This window comes from Pangasianodon hypophthalmus, chromosome 23 (assembly GCF_027358585.1).
Source record: "Pangasianodon hypophthalmus isolate fPanHyp1 chromosome 23, fPanHyp1.pri, whole genome shotgun sequence".
In the NCBI taxonomy this organism is placed as follows: Eukaryota; Metazoa; Chordata; class Actinopteri; order Siluriformes; family Pangasiidae; genus Pangasianodon; species Pangasianodon hypophthalmus.
The window spans coordinates 12557436-12581661 of record NC_069732.1 but is presented as its reverse complement, the minus strand read 5'-3'; the positions used below and the strand labels follow the sequence as shown (position 1 = coordinate 12581661).

Here is a 24226-nt window from a genome sequence, read left to right as displayed (position 1 = left end):
AATCTTTATTGATGATGTGCCTCATGATGGTAGCAGCAGAATGAATTTAGAAGTCTACACAAACATTCTGTCTGCCACTTGACAAGGAAATGCATCCAATCTAATTGGGAGGAACTTCATCATGCAGCAGAACGATGACCCAAAACACACTGTCAACACAACAAAGGACTTCATCAGATGGAAAAAGTGTAAGGTTTTAGACTGACCAAGTCAATCACCAGACCTTAACCCAACAAAGCATGCATTTCACCTTCTGCAGAGGAGACTGAAGGAAGAAACCCCCAAAACAAACAACAACTGAAAAAGCTGTGGTACAAGCCTGGAAAAGCATCCCAAAAGAAGAATGAAACAGTTTGGTGAAGTCACTGGGTCGCTGGCTTGGTGCACTTACTGCAAGCAAGACATATGCAACCAAATATCAAGTGTTATATTTACTTTAAGCCTGTCTGTTCCAAAACTTTTGCTCACATAAAAACTGGGTAGTCTGCCAACAAAGGTGCCATGTTACTGGATGGAAATATCAGGAAATGAAATCTGAAATTCTGATCTATCGTCTCATAGTCATCTTTTGATCTCAAACCCAAAAGTCTTCAGCGTATAGCAAAAGCAAAAGAATTGGCCTTGCTGTTCCAATACTTCTGGTGGGGACTGTATATTATTAATTTGTAGCAGTAATGGATTAGAGCTCTGTATTTTAAAAAAAAATGGAAACAAGTCCAATAGGTGATAGGAACCACACTGAATGTGACACACTGCTCAGATCTTTTATTTCAAGAAATGTCACAGTAACACCAGAACACAAGGACAGGTAGCTTTTTTTCCCAAATGGATATCAGAAATTTGAATGAGAGATAGGGGAAGGGGGTTGTCCTTTACATTGCTGCAGAATTACACTTCACACTTCATTCTTCAGTAGCAACTACAATAACCCACCAAGCATGGATGCAGTGCTTGCTTGCTGTGTGCCGTCCATCACCTGTATACGCTGCTCCTCTTTTCTTCAATGCTGACAATCAAAGATGCAGGAAAGAAAAAGATCTGACGAATCACATTACAGCCCTGAGTCTTTTATCTCTGAGGCTGGATTTCCCCATGCCCATTCCAGCATTGCAAAAAATCAAAGGCACTCGCACCCAGAAGCCATCATCACTGATTAGGCAATTCAATTAATTCAACAGTCATCTGCATTAGTAACATGAGGCCCAAGGTGCATTCAGTTTTTCAGTGCTCAGAACTACATAAGTGTAGATTATGCAGATTATATATGTGCACTTGGGAAATTAAATTGTAAAATTAGAAAAAAAAGAAAATTACATTCCGGGGCCTGGCCTATTAAATAATACTGCAACGATTGGCAGCAACCAAGATTGTATATGGGAATTGTAAAAAGAACACCATTTCACATATTGAACAGAAAATCTGGGCCTTTGAAATATTGCACTTAGAACTTAAAATTCATCTTTATCTACTCCATTAGACTTCTTCAGTAAATATGATATTTTTTTTAAAAATATGAAGTCACTCCTAATATTCCTTCATTCCATTGCTAGAGCCTAAAAATCTGAATGAGCCCTATTTTGTCCACATATATACTTCATCTCTTCCTTACCTTTCCAACTCAGTCTTGCTGAATGTAGCAGGATTCATCAAAGTGTTTTATCAATTTCTGTAAAGAATGCTGAGCACTGACAGAAACCACTTTACTCCAGGTTGAACACAGGATGCTTGGTTGTAGTGTTATTTTTTGTTTATATTTTAACATTCTCTGAATCAGTTACTGTAAAAGTCTCTAACAAGTCCCACTGCAAATACAGAACTGTCATGTCCTGCTCCTTGCTCATCATTCCTGTCGATATAACGATTCCCTTTACGAGGAAATAATGCATTCAAATTGGTAACAGTGGATCAAGAAGTAAACATTGTCTGGTTCTCATCAAGCCCTCAGAGACCTTCCCACACAGACAAGGTTCTGTAGTCAGTAGTTCGATGTCATACAGCTTTAAGTACTTCCACAAATGTGTTTTCTACAAATCCAAATGTGAAATATTTTACAAGGTGGCTTTTCCCACTCTCTTCTTGTGGATTCCATCTGAAATGTCACATTTTACATAGTAATTATTCTTTGTATTTTGAATTAGATTTTTTTTTTTCAATAAATTGTGTAGCTCCATCCGGCTGACAGATAAACCCTCACTGATCCAACCGTGCCTTTCCCAGCCACACTTCAGCAGGAGTTTAGCAGGAGTGGCCAGCAGGAGCAAGGTGGGGTTTAGAGTTTGACTGACAGACTGACTCTCCATGAAATGCTTCAGAGGCCCCATCCACTGTCAGAGTATGACGCAGCAACGGCAGAGACGCTGGCCCCCTCCATGCACTGAGGGAGGGGGTGTGACTGGTGCAAAGTAGGCATGGACCTTAATCTCAGGAAGGTGAGCCTAGAGAAGAAGTAACAGCATTAAAAAGCACTAGTGGTTGGCGGTATGCTGGTATACACTATATGGCCAAAAGTATGTAGACACCTGAAGATTGCACCCATATGTGAGTCTTCCCCAAACTGTTGCCACACAGTTGAAAGTTGTATTGTCTTTGTATACTGTAGCTTTAAGATTTCCCTTCACTGGAACTAAAAGGGCCAAAACCTGTTCCAGCAATGCTCTTGTGCAAAAGCGAGGCCCATGAAGACATGAACTCTACCGGCCTGCACAGTGCCCCAAATCCCCACAGCCCCATTCCAAAATCTATTGGAAAGCCTTCCCAGAAGAGTGGAGGTTATTATAACAGCAAATGGAGGGGGCTCAACTTCGGAACGAGATGTTCAACAAGCACATATGGGTGTGGTCAGGTGTCCACATACTTTTGGCCATATAGTGTATGAGAGACGTTATTAGCAGTTTGTCAACAGGCTGAGATTTAGATTTTCAGTTACCCTGTCTATTATGGTTACATATGGCTATGGGGGTGTGGAGCGCAGGTGTTTCGACAGTTTCCAAGCTGGTTTGGCATGATAACGTAACAGGTGTGAACACTATGATGTAAAAGTAGTTTTCTAACTTGTAGTTCCTGTTATCACTTCCATTATTACAGTTATAAACAGTTCACCAGCCTCTCTTTTTTTTCTCTGACTTGAAGTTAATAAGACAAAAAAAAACACAGTTTCTAATGTTACTGAGAAACTGACAAGTACAGAGTCCTCTGTCCTGAAGACTTAGCCATAGCGGGAACCTTACTGACTGTTACAAAGCGCTGACCGAAAACCATTTCAACTGTGATTAGTTTTTCCCCAATGAAAAACAAATTTTTTAAAATCCTTTTATTATTAGGTTTAGATTATATAGCACATCCACTATACAAGATAGAAGTCCCTGTGAATAAGTTGTTACTATAGAAACGATCATGTATATGCATGAATGCATTAATATAAACCTATGATTTGAACTACTGTGATTTGAACTACTGGTTGAACTACCCAGCTCATTTCAGTAGTCAGTTTTATGTGCTGAAGAGGTATAATGTGGGTGTTGCAGCAGTTGATGACTCACTCGGATACGTTTGATTCCTGCACGAGTGACTTGCTGGCAGTCATAGAGCTCAATGCGCTCGAGCCTTTGGCAACTCTTCAGGTGCTCCAGAGTGATGTCTGTGATCAGGGGGCAGTTATCCAGCTCGACCACTTGCAGCCGCTCCTGACCACACACACTGCTGCTCAGGTGTCTAATCCCATCATCTGTTATCAGCTCACAATGCGAGAGGCTCTGCAACATGCAGGATTATAATCACACGAAGGAAAAGTTCATTAGTCCTTGTAATCTTTCAAACACTTCTTCACATACTTTTGTCAGTCATGAACACACATTCAAAACAGAAAGCCTCACCAGGGCCTGGAGCCGAGGGCAGTGGATTGAAAGCTGAACCAGTGTGTTGTCAGTGACCTGCAAAGTCGCACACAAAAACACAAAACGCAAAATTAAAAAAGTTCACTATCTGCAAGTACTATGTGGAATCATCATCTCACACACACACACACACACACACACACACAGCAGCTACATATTCTGTTAATGGATACAAACCTGATTGGTTGTTTTTTTTTTTCAGGATTTTTGAATATTTCATCTATAAATTTTACTTTTAGGGTACTTTTTGGATAATGTTTACATCAACCATCAGAACAGGGAAAAATGTGATCTCAGTGATTTTGGCCATGGCATGTTTGTTGGTGCCAGATGGGCTGGTTTGAATATTTCTATAATTGCAGATCTCCTGGGATTTTCACACACCACAACATCTAGAGTTTACTCAGAATGGTACAATAAAGAAAAAAAATCCAGTGAGCAGCATTTGAAAGGTCTTGTTGATGAGAGGTCAATGGAGAATGTCCAGAGTGGTTTGAGCCTACCACAGTAACTCAGATACCCACTCTGTGCTATTGTGGTGAGCAGAAAAGCATCTCAGAATGCACATGTCGAACCATGAGGAGTGTTCCACATCTGTCAGCCAAGAACAGAAAGCTGAGGCTGCAGTGGGCACAGACTAACCAAAACTAGACAGTTGAAGACTGGAAAAAGTTGGCCTGGTCTGATGAATCTCAATTTCTGCTGAGACACACAGATGGTGGGGTCAGAATATGGCTCCAACAGCATGAATCCATGGACCCAGCCTGCCTTGCATCAACAGTCCTGGCTGGTGGAGGAGGTGTAATGGTGTGGGGAATGTTTTCTTGGCACCTTTTGGGCCTGATAATACCAATCAATCATGGCTTGAATGCCACAGCCTGTTTGAGTATTGTTGCTGACCATGTGCATCCCTTCATGGCCATGATTTAACCATCTTCTAATGGCTACTTCCAGTATGATAACGCACAATGTCACAAAGCAAAAGTCATTCAAACTGGTTCCTTGAACATAATGACTTCAACATACTTCAGTGGCCTTCCCAGCAGGAACTGCATGATGCAATCATGTCAACATGGACCAAAATCAACATCTTGTGGAATCCATACAAAGAAGAATTGAGGCTGTTTTGAGAGCAAAGTGAGGCCCTACTCAGTAATAGTATAGTGTTTCTAAAAGAGTGCTATGTACATACATACATACATACTTACACACACACACACACACAAACCTAATTAAAAACAAGAGACCACAAAAAACTGTTCCAGTATGAATTAATTACTAGCAAAGTAACATTTCTGAACAACAACAAATAATATATACATGCAACAGTTGAACTTCCATGCCCTAATTTAACTGTAAAAAGTCTAATAGTGGAAGGCTGAATGCTGTTACAAAAATAAGCTGTATTGCATGAGATGCTTCGTCATGAAATGTTTTTTTACCTCTCAGTCTCTTTTTAAAAGGAATCGTTTTAAAAAGTAACCTGGGGAGACATATCTGCACACTTTTTTGCCTTCCTTTCCATTATGCTCGAATTAATAGTGATGATAGATGGACGTTCACAGCTGATAATTTTAGAGGCAGTACACTTAAGCAGAAGTTGGAGAAAATAACTTTCTCTAACTGCTCCTTGTCATGCTCAGTACACTCTCCATCACTACTAGAAATGTATTTTAGACTTCCTAGTGACAAATTTCCTAAGCATTCTTACACAGAAAAGCCTCTGATGAACTGTCTTTAATATACTGATTGTCCTCCTACTTAGGAGATCAATTTAACATGTATGGCCAGAGGTAGTTTTCAAGTATCAGTATTCACACTGCACTACTGAGACTCATATCATGTCCATGTGTGCTGTTTTTATGCCAGTTAGTATTCAATCCCTCTAATGTTGTATCATTTGGAATACAGAGAGTAGGAGAACCTAGCCCTGGAGGGCACCAGTGTTAATGAAACTGATCTGAAGAAATCGACTTTGTTTCCTTTGACCTTAATGTCTAGGACACAATAAGGACAAAGCCATTCCAGTTTGTCTAAAGGTCCTGGTGGTGAAATTTAATATTTCAATTTTAAACAATTTTTAAACTGTAATCTATGATGTATTCATATTTATCTGGTCCATCTCATCAGATGTTGCATGTAAGCAGCGACACAGAATCTTTCATGATAGATTTGATATCTTTACTATCATTCAAAAATGTGGATAATAATAAAAGTAATAATATACTTTGATAAATGAATCAATATTATACATTAATATATAATTAAATATTAATATAATAATAAATAAAAAAATACGTGTGCCAAATTATTTGACTGTTACTGCTCAATTTAAAGATTTGATGTCTTTAATATCATTTAAAAAATGTGGATAATAATAAAAGTAATAATATACTTTGATAAATGAATCAATATTATACATTAATATATAATTAAATATTAATATAATACTAAATTTAAAAAAAGGTGTGCCAAAACATTTGACTGTTACTGCTCAACATCTGGCACTGTCACACACGAGGAACAAAAATAAACAATCTAAAATGGGTGATCTGCTACTGCTTATTATAACTCACCAAAATACATTCCTCTAAATCCATTTTCTCCAAATCATGACAATTCTGAAACGAGTGAAAAAGAAACAATACATTCAGTAGAATCCATATTAAAACAGAGAATTTACCATTCATTCAGCTTTTAAGATGCTCTTTATGCAGTAAATGTCATTGTATGAGTGTGTGTTTGTGTGCATGAGCTTAAATCCACTCACCCTCGCCAGAACAGTAAAACCAGCATCAGTCACATGAGAGCAGCGGGCAGCCTCCAGGATCCTAACCAATTGCAAAAATAAAAAAAATTTAAAAAAATTTTAAAAAAAGAGAAAGAAAAAAAAAAACACATCAAATGAAATATGAGCGAATGGTGGGTGAGAATGCATGCACGTGTGTAAAGCCTTACTTTAGCCGTTGGCAGTTGAGGCCGAGTGCAGTGAGAGAGGCGTCCGTGATGTTGCTGCAGCCAGACACACACACCATCTGCAGCTTGTGACAGCCGCGGCACAAACTCACTAAACCCTCGTCTGTTATCTGCTATAAAATATAAACAGCCAAATTTTAATTAGCTCATTTTTGCATTAGCCCATTACTGTCCTGTTGTTTGTTCATTACATTAATTAAAATCGTCTGCTGCAATAAATGTTGCACTCCTAAGTAAAAACACATAACTGATCTGAAACCTACATTCTAAGCACAGCTGAGAATTTAGTCCGCCTCCCTCATGTTGGTGTAACGAGTATGATCACCACACTCAGCACAATTATAACACTATGATTTTTAATAAAGTTCACAGTGCACAGATAGTCAAAGTATGTGATTTCTATAGAGCTTATGCTTCATGTAAAAAATAAATTTGAACATTTTGAATAAAAAAGGAGGTAGGATAGATAAGATTATGCTTTAATCCTGAGTCTGCACTTCTGACAGAGCTGGTTAGTTAAAATTGTAGCATATCTGGTTCATGACACATGCAACTTAAGAATGCCTCAGAAATATTTTGGGTGTGAACTGAACTTTACTGTCAGGCATACTCTAATATTAAAAAAAAAAAAAATTATAAAATCTCCACACCTACATGAAACGTTGCTGCAGGAAAACCGCATTAAAAATATAGAATATTGCACATTAAATAGGTGTAGCCACTATATTTATTACCTTCCATATTTTTATTACAACTCAGAAGTGAAGCAATATGGACCTGCTATACTCTGATATTCTTCTTGATCATGTATTATTGTATGTTTATGTTTATATACTGTACTACTATACCCTTTAATCAGAGGAAATGTAGTGTCCATGAAGATGCAGTAAAAATGTACCCTGTGCAATTTTTGTTTTGCCACACCAATAGGACAATTAACACTGCCTTACTGTGCAGGATTGCATGTTGATTGTCACGAGCTCAGGACAGTGCTTCTGCAGGTGCTTCAGTGCAGTATCATCCAACTGAAAAACACACACATCTGCTCACACACAAACACACATACTATAACACCCAACACAGTTAATCGAGCCTTCAGGAGCAGCTGAATGTAGAGTCAGGTGTATATCATTAGGTTTACAGTAAAGTAGAATTCTACATTAAAGGAATATAAATGCGAATGAAAAAACAAACGAAGAATCTGATTAATTACAGACTATTGCTGCATATATTTAACTAAGCCCTTCTTATTATATGTTAATAAGTCAAGTAAATTACTTCCTGTTATCACTTCAAAAAATACAACTGATGTGCTTATTTTACATACAAACGGTTACTGTTGATTCCAAAGTTTTGGCCTGTAGGTACAATGCAGAAGATGCGTTAGGCTTTGTGTGTATTAGGGGTGGCAGACAAGTCGACTAGTCGAGACTTTGGCAAAAACAAGAGTACGGAGCCAACATGGCCAAACGGTCCATCCACAGCACGCCCTGGTCCCACCTTCCAGTTCTTAGAAGGTACCCGCCCACCTCATACTGCCTTTGGCAGGGAGGACCACACGGTCTAAACACAGTGAGTGTTTAAGTCCCCCACATGTATGTCACAGGGATTTTTTGTTAGAATAATGCTAAATGGCTTCTTCTATTGTTATGGAAAATGTAATTATTGTGTGCAATGTTTATTTTATATATATACACATACACACACACACACACACAGTACCAGTCAAAAGTTTGGACACACCCACACCCACACACACACACAGTACCAGTCAAAAGTTTGGACACACCTTCTCCTTCAGTGGTTTTTCTTTATTTTTATTATTTTCAACATTGTAGATTAATACTGAAGAGATCCAAACTATGCAAGAACACGCATGGAATTATGTGGTAAACAAATACGTGTTAAACAACCCAGAATATGTTTTATATTTTAGATTGTCCAAAGTAGCTACATTTAGCTTTGATGACAGCTTGGCACACTCATGGCATTCTCTCAGATTCACGAGGTAGTCACCAGGAATGGTTTTCAATTTACAGGTGTGCCTTGTTAAGAGTTAATTTGTGACATTTCTTGCCTTCCTAATGTGCTTTAGACCATCAGTTGTCTTGTGCAGAGGAAGGGTGGCTACAGAGTCAACAGCCCTATTAGTGCTACTACAACTACTGTACAAATCATTATTATGGCAAGAAACACTCAGTTAAGTAAAGAGAAAAGGCAGTCCATCATTACTTGAATGAAGGTTGGTCAGTCCGAAAAATCTCAAGAACTTTGAATGTATCCCTAAGTACAGTCGCCAAAACCATCAAACGCTATGATGAAACTGGCTCTCATGAGGACCGTCCCGGGAAAGGAAGACCAAGAGCTACCTCTGCTGCAGAGGTTAAGTTTATTAGAATTACCAGCCTCAGAAACCACTGATTTACAGCACCTCAGATTACAGCCCACATAAATGCTTCTCGGAGTTCAAGTGGCAGACATATTTCAACATCCACTGTTCAGAGAAGACTGCATGAGTCAGGCCTTCATGGTCGAACTGCGGCAAAGAAACCATTACTTTGGAAGAACAACAAGCAGAAGAGACTTGCTTGGGCCAAGAAACACAAGGAATGGACATTAGATCAGTGAAAAACTGTTCTTTGGTCTGATGAGTCTGAGATTTTTGGTTCTAACCGCTGTGTCTTTGTTAGACGTAGAGAGGGTGAATGGACGGTTCCTGAATGTGTGGTTCCCTCTGTGAAGCATGGAGGAGGAGGTGTGATGGTGCTTTGCTGGTGACACTGTTGGTGACTTAGTCAAAATTGAGGGCACACTTAACCAGCATGGCTACCACAGCATTTTGCAGAGACATGCCATCCCATCTGGTTTGCACTTAGTGGGGCCATCATTTGTTTTCCAACAGGACAATGACCCCAAACCCACCTCTAGGTTATGTAAGAGCTATTTGTCCAAGAAGGAGAGTGAGGGAGTGCTGCATCAGATGACCTAGCCTCCACAATCACCCGATCTAAATCCAATTGAGATGGTTTGGGATGAGTTGGACTGGAGAGTGAAGGAAAAGCAGCCAACGAGTACTTAACACCTCTGGGAACTCCTTCAAGATTGTTGGAAAACCATTTCAGGTGACTACCTCATGAGGCTGACTGAGAATGCCAAGAGCGTGCAAAGCTGTCATCAAAGCAAAAGGTGGCTACTTTGAAGATTCGAAAACATAAAACATATTCTGGGTTATTTAACACGTTTTTGTTTATTACATAATTCCATACGTGTTCTTTCATAGTTTGGATGTCTTTGGTATTAATACACAATGTTGAAAACAATAAAAATAAAGAAAAACCTTTGAATAAGAAGGTGTATCCAAACTTTTGACTGGTACTGTATATATATTTCAGTCTCATAGGATTATTGTCTCTCTATAGGGAGCGAGATGCCTCCATCTGCCATGTTCCCTACATGGGACCTCCCTTGTGCGCTGGAGTCGCAAATGTCTTTCTCATGTTGGCGTTGAGGTGGGTATCTTTGAGAAGTGCCTTTCTGCTACTCATCACTTCAGCTAAGACAACTGTAGAGTTGTACGCTCTGATGATAAACTTGCTTTGTATGTGTTGGAAGCCAGGTGACTCTTGTGGCTGAATCTAGGTTTTCTGCCCAAGGTCATATCATACGTTGTCAATCAGTCTATTGACCCTGCAGCTTTCAACGACAATGAGCCTACAGAATGTTTCTTGCTGTGCTCAGTCTGTGTTACTGCAGTGTAATCTGGACCGGACGACAGCCATTCAATCTTCAGGCCAGCTGTTGAACTGCTATACCAATTAAGAAAAGGGGTGTTCTCATGTCTAAGCAGCCCAGTGGGTCGAAAAAATGGACTCCTAAACCCTACTGTGATATACTAACCAAAAAGGAGAGCCTCCTCCTCATGGGCCTACCTCTCCATGAAGGGTCTGCTGCAACTTGGGCATCATCTTGCACCTTCTTCAGTTTTTGCAAAGTTAACTTAGTCCCTGCCAGTGCTGTAAAGCTCATCTCTGAGCATCTTTCAGTGCAGCTCAGAGTCTTGTTTCTCATGACATTGTTAATAAATGTTATCCTGGTGGTTCAGGGGAGTGAAAAAGAATGCTATTTAAGTATGCAACTGTGGTTTTATGAACACTGTATAACTGCCAGAGCTCCTAGTCAGGAGGTTCCAGGGTATTTACTGCAAATACTGCATCACAGTTCACTATGTGAGTTTGTTGGAATGTCTGAGCATACGTGCATACGTGCACAAGGGGTTATTAAGGTGTTAGACAGTGCCCCTGGTGTGGGGTTCATATGACCACAAGTGCATATGTAACTAGCGTTACACAGTGTGCGCTCTGTGGGTGTGTGTGTGTGTGTGTGTGTGCGCGCGGGTGCGCGGTACCTGTGTGCAGCCTCTGAGGAACAGTGCTTTGAGGCTGGTGCAGCCACGGCTGAGCGCCTCGATACCGTCACGTGTGATCTGATCACACCAGGATAAGTTCAGATTCTCTAACATGCGACAGCCCTCACTGAAATGCACAAATCAATGATTTGAGACAAGGACAACACACACACAGATTTTACTAACACTTAGCCACAATTCTTTTTTTTTTCCAATATTGGGGACATAATGATACAGGGACAATAAACAAGTACTCACACACACACCAATTCTTCTTAGTCACATTTAAGCCCAAAATGCAAGTTATTTTGATGTCAGTGAATATCTGATGTGATATTGCTACTGATTCTTCCATGTTCACTATTCGCGAAGCAAATAGTTTCACATTTATGTCAGCAATATATAATAAAACCTGAAAAAAAGATTTTTTTTTTGTTTATGGCATCTGATTGACACTTTTAAAACAGAGCAGTAATACTAGGTATTAACACATTAAAATGGACTTCAAACAATTACAGTTAATTTCTTAATTATTCATTCAGCTTTTTTGGCATGTCTAAATTCAACTTCTACTGAAATCCAAAACAGGAGTTTGATTAGACATTGTTTTAAGGTGTTATTTATTTTTATATTTTTGTTATTCTTGCAAAAGTGTAGCTTAAGTGGTTCACCAAGGATCTCACAGAACAGCCTGTGAAAAGAAACACCTTCTAATTTAACCCTGAGCTGTAACATATAACAAACCTGCAATTTTAGAAACTGACAAAAAACAGAGGCATGAAATAATGGTTAGAAATATAATTAGTAAAACATTACAGTTTCAATCACTGCAATGATTAAGGTTTTTTGGGTTATGAAAATTCTAAACACAGGTCTGGACAGTAGTATATGTATAATGACACAGGGACATAAAGCAATAAAAAAAAGTACTCACTCCACACCAATTCTTCTTAGTCACATTAAGCCCAAAACGCAAGTTATTTTGATGTCCGTGAATATCTTCTTATTCTAAGTAGCAATTTCAAAATTATATAAATTCTTAGTAGCAGTGTTCTATGTAGACCCTTCTCAGCATCGGGAAGTGATAAGGTTTAGCAACAGCATAAGAAAAGCCTTGTACCACATAGGTGAATGTGCAGATCTGTGGCTTTCATGGGCGTAGAGAATTATAGTAAACTGGAATGTTAAAACGCTGTGATCCACTCTCACACAAACACTCGGGTTTGTAGACGATGAAGTAGCGGGGCCTTTTATTTCCCAGGCTGCCATTATGCCCGTGTTGCCTTCTGGCTCTCCCTTTGTTATGCTGTCAGCACTAGACCTTCCGGAGTCCCTGCTCGCACTCTGATCACAATGTAAACCAATTTACACCACTGTCAAATAAGATCATACTCAATAATCTGTTCTCTCTATCGAGCTGTACGTGTACTCCCGCTGCCTGACGTGACACACCTCTACTACTCTGGCTGCTTTTGCCCTCCGGACCTGCACGTTTCATACTGATGTTCCACTTCTGCCTCACTTTCTGCTGTTGTGCATGGTCCCACATGGATAACCTCTTTGATAACCTATTTCCCAAAACAATTTATGCCCAATTCTCATCCTCTCAACTCATTTGATACCGTTTGGCTTTATAGTATATCATTACAGAAGAATAATTATTTATTATCCCACTACCTGGTGTCACTCAAAAGAGGATGGATTCCCTTTTGAGTCTGGTTCCTCTCAAGGTTTCTTCCTTAAGTCATCTCAGGGAGTTTTTCCTTGCTACCATTGCCTCTGGCTTGCTCATTAGGAATCTAAATCTACATCTGGATTTCTGTAAATATACTCGGTGACAATTTCTATTGGTAGAAGCAATACAAATAAAATTTTTGAACCTCTACCTAGCTCTACATCTAAAAGCTAACCATTATCCATTTTCTTTTCATAGAAAGATGTAGGGACAGAATTTTTAGAGTTGTACTCATCTTCACACATTCAATAAAATACAGATGTTGGAAAAAACAGACCAATTTTTTTTTTTTTTTTTTTTTTTTTTTTTTTTTTTTTAAATGTGAGCAACTTTAAATCTTATACATATGTTTGTGTTGAAATGTAGTTTCCGTCAGCTTAGCTTTCTTTCATGTTCTTTATATTTTCAAAGCACTATGGACTACTAAAGATTGGGAAGGATACACGAGTTCAAAATGTTCAGAATGTAGGCTGCATTTCTTCACTGTATTGGAAGGCTCCTGCAGAGCGGAACAGCCTTTAGTGTGACAGAGACAAATATGCAGCCTACTGTTTTAATCATCTTTTTCGACTTCTCACTATTTACACATGAAGCAATTTCTGGTCTTACAACCTTACATCATTCTAATACTTTATCATCTTAAAGAAATTGTATTAAACACCCTGAGGAACTGAGTCAACATAACTGTAGACTTTGTAGCAGAACCTGGCCAGAAGGCATTTTGTGATCTGGCACAAGATTAAAAAAAATAAATAAAATAAATAAAATAAAATAAACAAAAGTTGTTTAAGAATGGCCATTAAATACTTATAACTTCTAATAGGGTTTTATAAAACCAATCATCCTATATACAAATTGATGAGTGCACACTGTCAAAGAAAGCACTTTAACTAGCGTGCATTCACTTCAGTGTACTTCCACTGTAAACTTCCTGTTATATCCTTCTCCCTTTGCAATGCAAATGGATCAAGTGGACTATCGAGATACAAAGGGCGGGTGGTAGTGGGGGTGGTGGGGGTGGTGGGGGTGGTGGGTAGGGGGTTGGATGAGAACATGTTGCAAAGGTATGTGTCTTCTTACTAATTTTTAATATTTGAATATCCATAAGGCTAAATGAACAGATATTTGGTTAACTTTCAGAAGAAGGATTATCATCTTTAATGTGCCGTAATCAAGTAGCACTTTTCCACTGCAATTAAACTTTCCTCCTCTCAAGGTACTTGAAAGATATCCATTAAACCTTTAAACATTTAAATCAGTTGTACTAATCATTACTGGAAACACACGAGTTTCATGAGACTTTTTTCCCTCAAGTTTTTTTAACTTGCAAAACACAGTACTGCTGCTTGCTCCATCAAAATATTGCCAGACATGCCTCCTTTTTAAAATTTATTTTCAGTCACTAAATGTGGAAACAATGCATAACAAATACATGGAGAGTGATTTCAGTATTTGAATACTGATACCTCAAACTGTGTCTTATTTAATTTATTTGTGAGCCACATTTTCAATTTCTATTCCTTTTTAGCCTAAGAAGTTTCTGTTACAGTATGTTGGCCTTGCCTGCATGTTCCTGTACATCGGATTTTATATTCACCTATTATTACTGGTTTTGGCCTTTATAAAAATTTCACATAAAGCTTACTCACACATGCACATTGCCACCTATGACTCCCACACAAGTTCCTGGTTAACTTAAATCCTTTAACTCTTTCTTTCCAATGCCTGAACCATAAGATCATTCTGTGATAAAATTAGGATCATGTTGCTATGGGGAGCTTACTCAGTAAACATTCATTCAGGAACAGGTGTGTGGTTTTCTGTCTCAATTTTTCCAGTCCATCAACTATGTTTATAGTCAGGCCTTTAATGTTTTAAGTGAAATTAGTCTGTCTTTTAGACCTTAAACCTTGGAAAGACATGATATCAAATCATTTTCTTAATACAGACAATATTGTAAGGAATTTCAGTCTGCAAGAAAGATCCAAGGTTTGGAAGGTTTAGATCTGCTGTGATCTGAATCCAAATGCCTTAAGTTCCCACACTGTAAGGCTGATAAGCTGCTACAGCCAGTGTCTGAATCATCATAGTCGCATAGAAAGGTCCTCAAGTCTGGCCTCACATTCAGACTTGCATGAGGAAGGTATGCAAATCATAGTAAAGAAACAGGAGCAGGATAAAAAGAACCATCTCAGCCAACAGGATACCAAATATTTCACATAAGGGTGATAAATCTTGTGTGTAAGATGTATAAATTGTAAACATTTTAGATGTTGAGGGTTTAGTCTGACTTTTCTGAATCCCAGGTGATTTTTACATGTGCTTCGTTACTGCCAATATTCAAATAAAGTCTTTCACCCTTGTTTCAAAAAAGGTCAAAGAAGGCATTTTTCCCTTATTATACATAATAATGAAATATGTAAAGACATTACAATAAACAACAACTACACAAATGAAAACTAGACAATACAAAAAAACAGACCACATGCAGGTCAACTACATCTATGGATTAAAATCCATCCCTTACTGGCTGGAAAAATTATTGATCCTGTGATTGGTCTCTCCATTTTCAGCTGGCATAAAAACAAAATTTAAAAGAATGAGACTTTGGCATAAACCTTTTTGGGAAATTTAGTGTATCCGTGTGGAACCATGCACAACAGCACAAAGTGCAGACGTCTTCACCTAAAATTTCAGTTACAAGATTACAAGTTACAAGTCTACAAGGTTCAGTTACATAAAATTCCTTGCTTCAAAAGCTCTGGATAAGCAACTAAGATGACTATATTGCGACAAGAGTGAACTTTTATTGCTTAACAATTAACAATTAGTTTTTGGCTATAAATAAGACAATTTGAAGTGGTATTGTTTTGTTTCATAGCGGAGCTTCACATTAGCACTTCTGACTTGCGCCATGGACTCTGAAATAGAAGAGTGCACATTGTGTCTGTATTATTAATTCCACTCAAGTCCGCTCCTCTCGCAGAAAGTTTTCCCAATCCTACAATCGCTCCCACTGTTATTTTTTTTTGTACCTGCCTGCAATATTTTCTAACACAATTAGTTGGTTCTATTTCCCAAAATATAAACAAATGATCAGAACTCTAAAGATATATAAAAATGAATGTCGCATGAGCAACCTATACATTTCCATGTTAATGAATGTGGCCTTCCATTATCTCTCAAGCTTCATATCAGATGCACTGTATTAATAAAACTGCCTACTCCCACAGCTTTTTAAATGCCATGCACACCTCTACTCTGAACAGATGAGACACGGCTGTTTTGATCTTAAAATGTGGGAAAATTTATGCAGACTTCTCTTTTCTGTCCATTTGTCTTTAAACATTCATCAACTTTTCTGCCACATCATCACTTCACTAATCAGACTAAACTTCCCTTTCTGACCCCCCAAGCCCTGTAGCTAGTCTCTGGTCTGATGAGCTGCCTTCAGCTAAATAACCTACATAAATACACAACAGAGGAACAGAAGCCAAGCTGCTTCATGTTTTGAAAACTAGGGTCGTTGAACTACAGGCAGTTTTTTAACACATTTATTGACTCCGTTACAGTATTTTTTCCACATAGTCCACCAGTCGATGACATCTGGTTTGAGATCATTTTCTTTTATTTTTCTCTGGTTCGGTTTTATTTTATTTCAGTGGCAGTATACAGATGAGTGACAAATTAAAAAAGAGTGGAATGGAATGAGTGGAGGAAGATAACATGAGTGTAGACGCTTCCAAATTACACCATCCTAAACCTTTCCTACTTACAAACATCATACTATTACGTTACATAAGAAACAGAGAGTTAATTAATATTAATATTTGCTTAAAAACTGGAAAATTAAATTATAAATTTGGTTTAATTAATTTGATTTACTCTGCCTTTTGTCTGCTTATTGAAATTAATTTTTATTCTTTTTTTCGTATTTATTTTGCATATGACAAAGAGAATACTATAATATTTTATAGTACAAATTACCACAAATGGAATACTATGGAAGTCCATTTCAGCTATATGGAAATTAAAAGTAATAAATCTTGTTCTAATGCCCCATATGCCTAGTCATACGTATCTTAAATTAATGACCTGTGTACCAAATCTCATAAAAATAATCGGAAATATTATTTTTAATAATAATCTGAAATATTTCAAGAATATTTTCTCTTAGGTTTGAGAAACGGTCTCATTATTTGAGGTACTATGGCATACTTTCATTTTTATTTCACTTTTGTCATCAGGTTTAATTTAATATCTATATATCAAAGAAACAGAATGGGCTTCCAGGATTTCTTTAGGCATGTGTCAAATGCCATAAATGTATTGCCACACTCTCCATGATGTATGGGAAATCTGCTGGCCCATCAGTTAGTTGTATACTGTAAGTGAGTGTATAAGCAGCCGTAGTAGTAAACCTCTAAATTGCCCCAGGTATAAACAAAGTTAGACATTGCACGAATTAGTTACTGTGCTATAGCCTTTCGATTAAACATTCACTTTAGAGTCACTTAAGGCTAAACCCAGTTTGTCAGATTTATATTGTAACTCTGTAAAGGTTAGGAACTCGGTTAATGGAGATCTGGACTCCTACTCATTAAGAAAGTCATCAGAATACTTTTAAGCCATTAATTCAATCATTCTCAAAATATCTAGATCCTCTTATTTCCCCTATCTGACTTCAAAGGGTGAAAAACTCACAGGTCTTAACGAAGGGGTCATGGAGTTAAGAGTTAATTAAATAAAGTGGCAGTGCAGTGTACCATGAGATTAGAGAGTTGGCCGAGATTAGACATAATGTACTGTGGAAGTTCACTGACAGAAGTAGTTTGTAGCAAGAGGTTTTGGTGTTTCATTTAACAAATGCTGGCTTTGCATTTACCCCAAAGCACTGCATAGCAAACAAACACAGCAAACTACAGAACCTACAAAGGACCTAAAAAGACATCAGTGCTAATCATATATCAGCATTGACTAACACATATTCAGTGCTAATTGATGACGAGTGCTCATTTAGGGATTAAACCCTCAAAATTAGAGACGTAATCTAAACAGAATATGAAATAGGCTAAAATTACCTAAAATAATACTTATACTTTATTTCCATTTAATACAAATAAAAAAGCAACAGCAGATTAGCAAAAAATATCTATACTGCAAAAAAAAAAAAAAAAAAAAAAAAAAAGACATACTAGCAAGTGAATTTATTTTGAATATAGTCAAATTTGTCTAGTATTTCCTATTATAAGATTTCACTAAGCCAAATATAAGATTATTAAACTTGTATCTAGACATCTTATTCCTTTTCTTTAATTTCAAGCATTACATTTTCTTCTTCTATTGGCAGATATTTTGCTTTCTTCTAAAAATTACTGCTTACAATTAGCAAAATTACCTGCCAACAGAAGAAGACTGTTTCAAGCTTTTAAATTAGAAATGATGTCTAGAAATAAACTTATTATATTTAGTTTACTGTACTCTTATAATAGGAAATGCTGGAGAAATCTGACTACAATCAAGGTATTTTCACTTGCTAAGATGTTATTTTTTGCACTGGAGAATTACAAATCCAGTGATTGACATAGGCTACAAATAAAATTGTGACTAAATTGTTCTAAAAATCCTAACGAAATCCTAAATACTTTAGCTATGTAATTCCACGTCATCTTCTGTTCTGTGTGCTCAGGTGGGCGTTTCCACCGATCGCGAGTGATCATGGCACACCACAAGGGTAGGAGGAAGACATGATTTGACTCTGGACCTCTGGGTTTTATAGGTTTTAAACCATGTTTAGACTGAAGAAGCTTCGGATGCTGCTTTTTAAATGTGTTGGGAAGGTGAATGGGGGAAATAGGAATCCAATGCAATCAGCTAGAAATAAGTTACCATGACAACCCTACTGTAAACAGAGTTACACACTGGGTGGGTGCAGAGCTCTAATAGATTGCGATTTTACACAAGGATAACAAGGATAATGCTGCTGAATATCAGAACGCTTTCAGAAACATATATTTGTTACATAATTATGTATTATGGTAGCTCTTCCCTTATGCAATTTACTGTAAAATATTACAAATACTAAGCAATATCACATTTTCATTTTTATATTATGATGAGGAGATATGACACATGGGTCTAATCTCAAGTTATTGCTACTTCGGTTTTACTCTAACCATGGCAGAAAAACACACTACCGTACACAAATACACCAAGATCTCTTCAGATAATGGAACAAGCACTCCTATCCCTTAAAGACAATGGCTAAATAACAAGCAGAGCCCAAATACGTACTAATTCAACACTAAAATGTATCCAAAAAACAGGTTTTAGCTATTAAAATATAACAAAAATCCCCTCCCTTTCAGCCCATTAGCCTGGTAGACATTTAAAAACCTGTCACTGACCTTAATGCCTTGAGTGCATGGTTGGTGATGGACACACAGGACGTGAGGTCCAGGTGGCGGAGTTTGGAGCAGAACTTGCTGAGGCTGATGCAGGTGGAATCTGTGATCTTAGTGCAGCCATTCAGATTCAGATGCTCTATGTTACGACAATTCTGCGCAAAAGTCCTGCCAAAGATAACCATAAGATCTTCAACTGTGGATCACTGAAATTTGAATTCTGTTGACCACGAAAGATGTTATCTACTACCCAGAAAATTGCAGTTGTTCATGTGATCATCGTAACCATGGGGATCAGTTAATAACAGTTCAAAACACCTAGGCAACTGTCAATCATTCAAGATTCGTATGTCGAAAACGAGGACACCTTTGCCATATTTTACTAAGATTACTAAGCAGTGTACTTCAGTGTTAAAATTCAGAGCTCCAATGCAATAGACGTAACGGCTGGAAAGTCTGCAAACCAAATTTATAGAGTCTTATTGACTTATAAACTGTCATGTCATAAATCAGATCCAGAAGTGCAATCACAACAAATATAACTGGACATGCTGTTCAATATCACAATTCACAGTTTAATGATTTAGGTGCTAAGTAAAGCAAATTGTGATTGTGAGTGAAGCTCACTTCATAGAAGCATCGCCTACACTGAGACAACCTCTCAAACTCAGCTGTCTCAGAAAGCCACCACATCTCTTTGAAATGTTCTCCACCACACGACCCTAAAAAAAGAGAGAGAGAAATTAAGACAAGGAAAAAGACGGTCTATGGATTCAGCAACAAAGCCTCCTGACTCAGTACTAATCCTATACACACACAAACACGCGCACACAAACACGCGCACACAAACACGCGCACACAAACACGCGCACACATCACCACAATAAATCAATGCCTACAAACACAAACACATATTTTCCTATGCCTACACACATATATTTACACTATGCCTCATACACACACATAATATACTCCAGCTACATTTCACACAGTAATTTATGGCTCCTCTTTCACCTCAATATCTGTTTGGAAGTTGAAGAGATCAATCTTCTGCCAGTTGCTTCCATCCAGTGCTAGAACATTCCATGCCTGTACATTTTCAGAAAAATACAGAACAGATTCTCAATATTTCAAGGACATGCCATTTTAACTGAAGGAGACACACCTTAAATGTAGGACATACCTTGGATACCTGGGCACACCTACACAGCGTAACCACATCTAGGTAGGAGAAAATCCTGAGGAAAGAAAGGGGCGATGATGATACGTATTAGAAAAGATCATAATAAAGTGCAGTGTCTAGTACAGCTCAGACTGTGGACGGGGGTGTAGGTTTAAACGTACCTGAGCAGGAGCTCTTTGGGAAGCTTTTTGTTGATCGGGGCTTCATCGCTGTTTGAGAACACCTGTGGGAAAGTATAAGCAGGGAAACCTTCCATTAATCATAAATGCAAATTTCAAACCCTGGCTCACAAGTTTGTCTGACCAGCACTTAGCCAAGCTCAGCAAAGCTCTCTTAGATGAACACACACCTGGACACGGGCTGCAGTTTGACTATATTTAATTAATATACATGTGCAGACACAGAAAAAGCATTAAGTGTCAACAAGATATAAAATAATGGTACCAATAATTTGATATACTGTAAAATCATGCTACTTTGTACTAAATACTATAGTGCAGTGCAAAGGTTTGTATACTCCTGAGGAAAAATGAAGACATGATGAAGCCATGTATTTTGACCAACTAGCCATTCAGTGGATTAAGTTCCCACAAATTACACAGATTCTATAATTTTTTCATTATCCCAGGTTATCACAACAAAAACGGTCAAGTAGTGCATTTTAAAATAACAACAGCAACAAAAAAACGAGTCTAAATAAGATATACATATTCTCAACAGACTTGGACGCCTAAGACTTTTGCCTTAATAACTGCATCCAACTATTTGCACAAATTTAGTGTATTATTCTCGACTGACTTCTGTTACGATGTCATTCACGACAACTCTACCAGATGACATGCTCTGCCCTTCTTCCAATCAGTTCTAGAGACTAAGATGATACTGGCAAAACATCTTTGTTGTCTTATTATAGGATTCACCCATATTCTGTTTTTAATATCTTATAATTATATTTTTGTAGAAAATTCTAAAACATGGATACATTGCTTTTTACCCAGAAAGCTCCAGCGATGCAAATTTTGCACTTGACATACCTTTTTTAAATCAGGTCTGGAGACAGACAGCATCAAGGCAAAACTTTGACTTCTTTCTTTTGGTTTATTTCAGACTATTTCCCTAAGGAGGCACCAATCTGGTGCTGGGTATTGATATCTAGACTGGTTCTAGCTTGAAACAGTATTAGATCAGATTTTACATATGCACCAATCCAATCCAGTGATGTGAATTTGTGCAATGTTGACCGGCACAACACAAATCTTGCACGGATCATAGGACAATATGTCTTAAATCCTGTCGCCATTGCACATCTAATACTTTGCTTAACTCGCAGAGAATCACTGTAAGGATGTCAGCACAGGGTCAGCATCAACTATCTACTGATACTGGAGCCCTGATATCAGTATTGCATTGGGAAAATAAGTAGAATAACTGCATTCCTATCATTTTTCTGTTGTTTTTCTCTGATGTTTCGGATTGTTGTCTTGTTGCAGGACACACCTCACATATCATGCACAGCTGGGAATTTTTTTTTTTTCAGAATCAGAATCAGATTCAGGCTATATTGGCCACGTACATTAGAGTACACAAGGAATCTGAGCCCTGGTTGTCCTCATAGATATTACACATTTTGATATAACAGGAAATGTAATTGCATGGACTGTTTGCTATAAATGGAATGAAGACTATTGCATCGTAAGTAAAAATAAAATACTGCACTGTAAGTAAAAAAAAAAGGAGAAGAAAATACTGCAAAAGAGGAGAATGTTGCAGAGATAAATATTGCACAGAAATGTTGCTGCATCTTGAACAGAAACCACAATGCTGTGAGGGACACAGTCATCCTGTCTGTGAGGCAACACAGATACAGAAATCATAGAGGATGAAGACTTTTGCAATCAACTGTATGCGACACCTGTGAGATGAAATCTCCAAACAGTGACACACAGGACACCAGTTATACACTAAAGAGCAGGCAATGACCCCACACCCCCTATACAGTGCACTATATGTGGCTTGAAATAATAACTCAGACACCATCTACAGTGTTTTATAGCTCACATAAGAAGCCATTTCAGATTTTTTTCCCCACCCAAATAGTGCTACCTTCCTCCTGAACCGCACACTACACAGCTAGTCTCAGAGGTGGCGTGCTGTTTTGACCCACTCTTTAATACAGCAGTATGCTGTAGTCTTTGTGCTCTTAAAAGCACGCGCAGAATATCAGCTTGATCTGGACTGCACCGAGAGCGCGAGACGATCCAGCTAAACGGATTCAGGCCTCAGAGCTCAGCCGTGCCGTGTAATGATCGGATTACCGACCAAAACAACCGTCTAAACCATCATGACACGTAAAAACAAGAGCTCCACTCGGGTCCAAAACACGCAGGATCGCACGCACGCACATGCACGCACATGCAAATGCCCACAAACATACGCCCTCACATAGACACGCACACGCACGCACACGCACGGTCACGCACGCGCTGCCGCCCATCGCCCTTGTCCGCTTCCTCACGCGCAATTAAATAGCTCTAAAGTGGCCTCACATCACCTCGAATCTGCGTTACCTCGAATCTGCCCTTGGTGATGCTGTTCATCTCCGCCGCGATGTCAACAATAACACGGAGTCTGGTACGAGCGCAGATTTTCTTGTGGATTTATTTCTTTTGCTCTCTTTACACAAGCGCGTCTTCCAGCACAGAGAGCCGCGCGCGTGAGTCTCGGAGACCGGAGGAGTCCGGGGCTGAGCGCCGTCCGCGCGCAACCATCCCAGTCAAAATAACAATAATAACATGGACGAAGCAGACCGCTGCTGCTGCTGCTGCTGCTGCGCTATAACCTCACTTCCGCCTCACGAGTCGCTACCCTGACTACATTTCCGCTCGCACTCGATCTCAGATCGCAGGGTCTGCAATGCACGATTAATGTTCAACTACATCAAAGAAATGCAAGTAAACGCGAAACGCTATACAGCTACTTAGCTTCAGGGGTCTTCAGTCGATTAACTCCAGCCCATGACTTTATACACTCCTGTTCTAACAGCGCATTGGCGAGTGGCGCCGTGACGTCATTTATGCGGGAAACACACGCGTGGCTGATTGTTTTGATAATGTTCAGAGCCTGTGTGCACTCATCTTTCTGCCCAGAATAACACAATCCTGTAGTGCTACACTGAATAAAAAATGATTAGTCTATAATTTACACGTAATGCTTACAAATCTCATTCAAACACCTCCATATTTACTGAGCAAGCCTGTTATTTAACCCATTTATTCCCACAATGTTCTTCAAGGGCTCTTTGGTAAAAGCAGTGGTTCTATATAGAATAGTGACAATTCAAAGAACCTCTTAAGTGCTTAAATAGTTCTTTGCAGCTCAGATTACACAGTCTGGGCCATTCAAATTAGTCAGGTCAGTTGAAATGATATAGTCTGTCATACAGAGCAGGGGAAGGGGGTTAGGTTCAGGTGTGAATCCCACACCCGGACAGCAAATCTGAGCTAACAATTAATGTTATATTCTATTAATATTCATATAATATAATATTCTATATAATAATCAATTAATATTATATTAATGTAAGCAATAAATAGCTAGCTATTTACACTTGGCTAGCTAGTTCTTTTCAGT

At 38.4% G+C, this 24226-nt stretch overlaps 1 protein-coding gene across 1 annotated transcript; it reads right to left on the bottom strand.

Moving 5' to 3' along the window:
* Window positions 1-750: 750 nt before the first annotated feature.
* Window positions 751-23618, bottom strand: fbxl2 (F-box and leucine-rich repeat protein 2). The gene is made up of 14 exons (XM_026929603.3): window positions 23164-23618; window positions 20758-20819; window positions 20597-20651; window positions 20428-20502; window positions 20041-20135; window positions 19417-19581; window positions 11275-11401; window positions 7820-7894; window positions 6852-6982; window positions 6664-6724; window positions 6470-6514; window positions 3873-3929; window positions 3540-3752; window positions 751-2435 (listed from the first exon to the last, which is right to left on the bottom strand). The coding sequence occupies exons 1-14, from the start codon at window positions 23191-23193 to the stop codon at window positions 2328-2330; spliced, it is 1299 nt and encodes a 432-aa protein (XP_026785404.1). The 5' UTR covers window positions 23194-23618; the 3' UTR covers window positions 751-2327.
* Window positions 23619-24226: the final 608 nt, after the last annotated feature.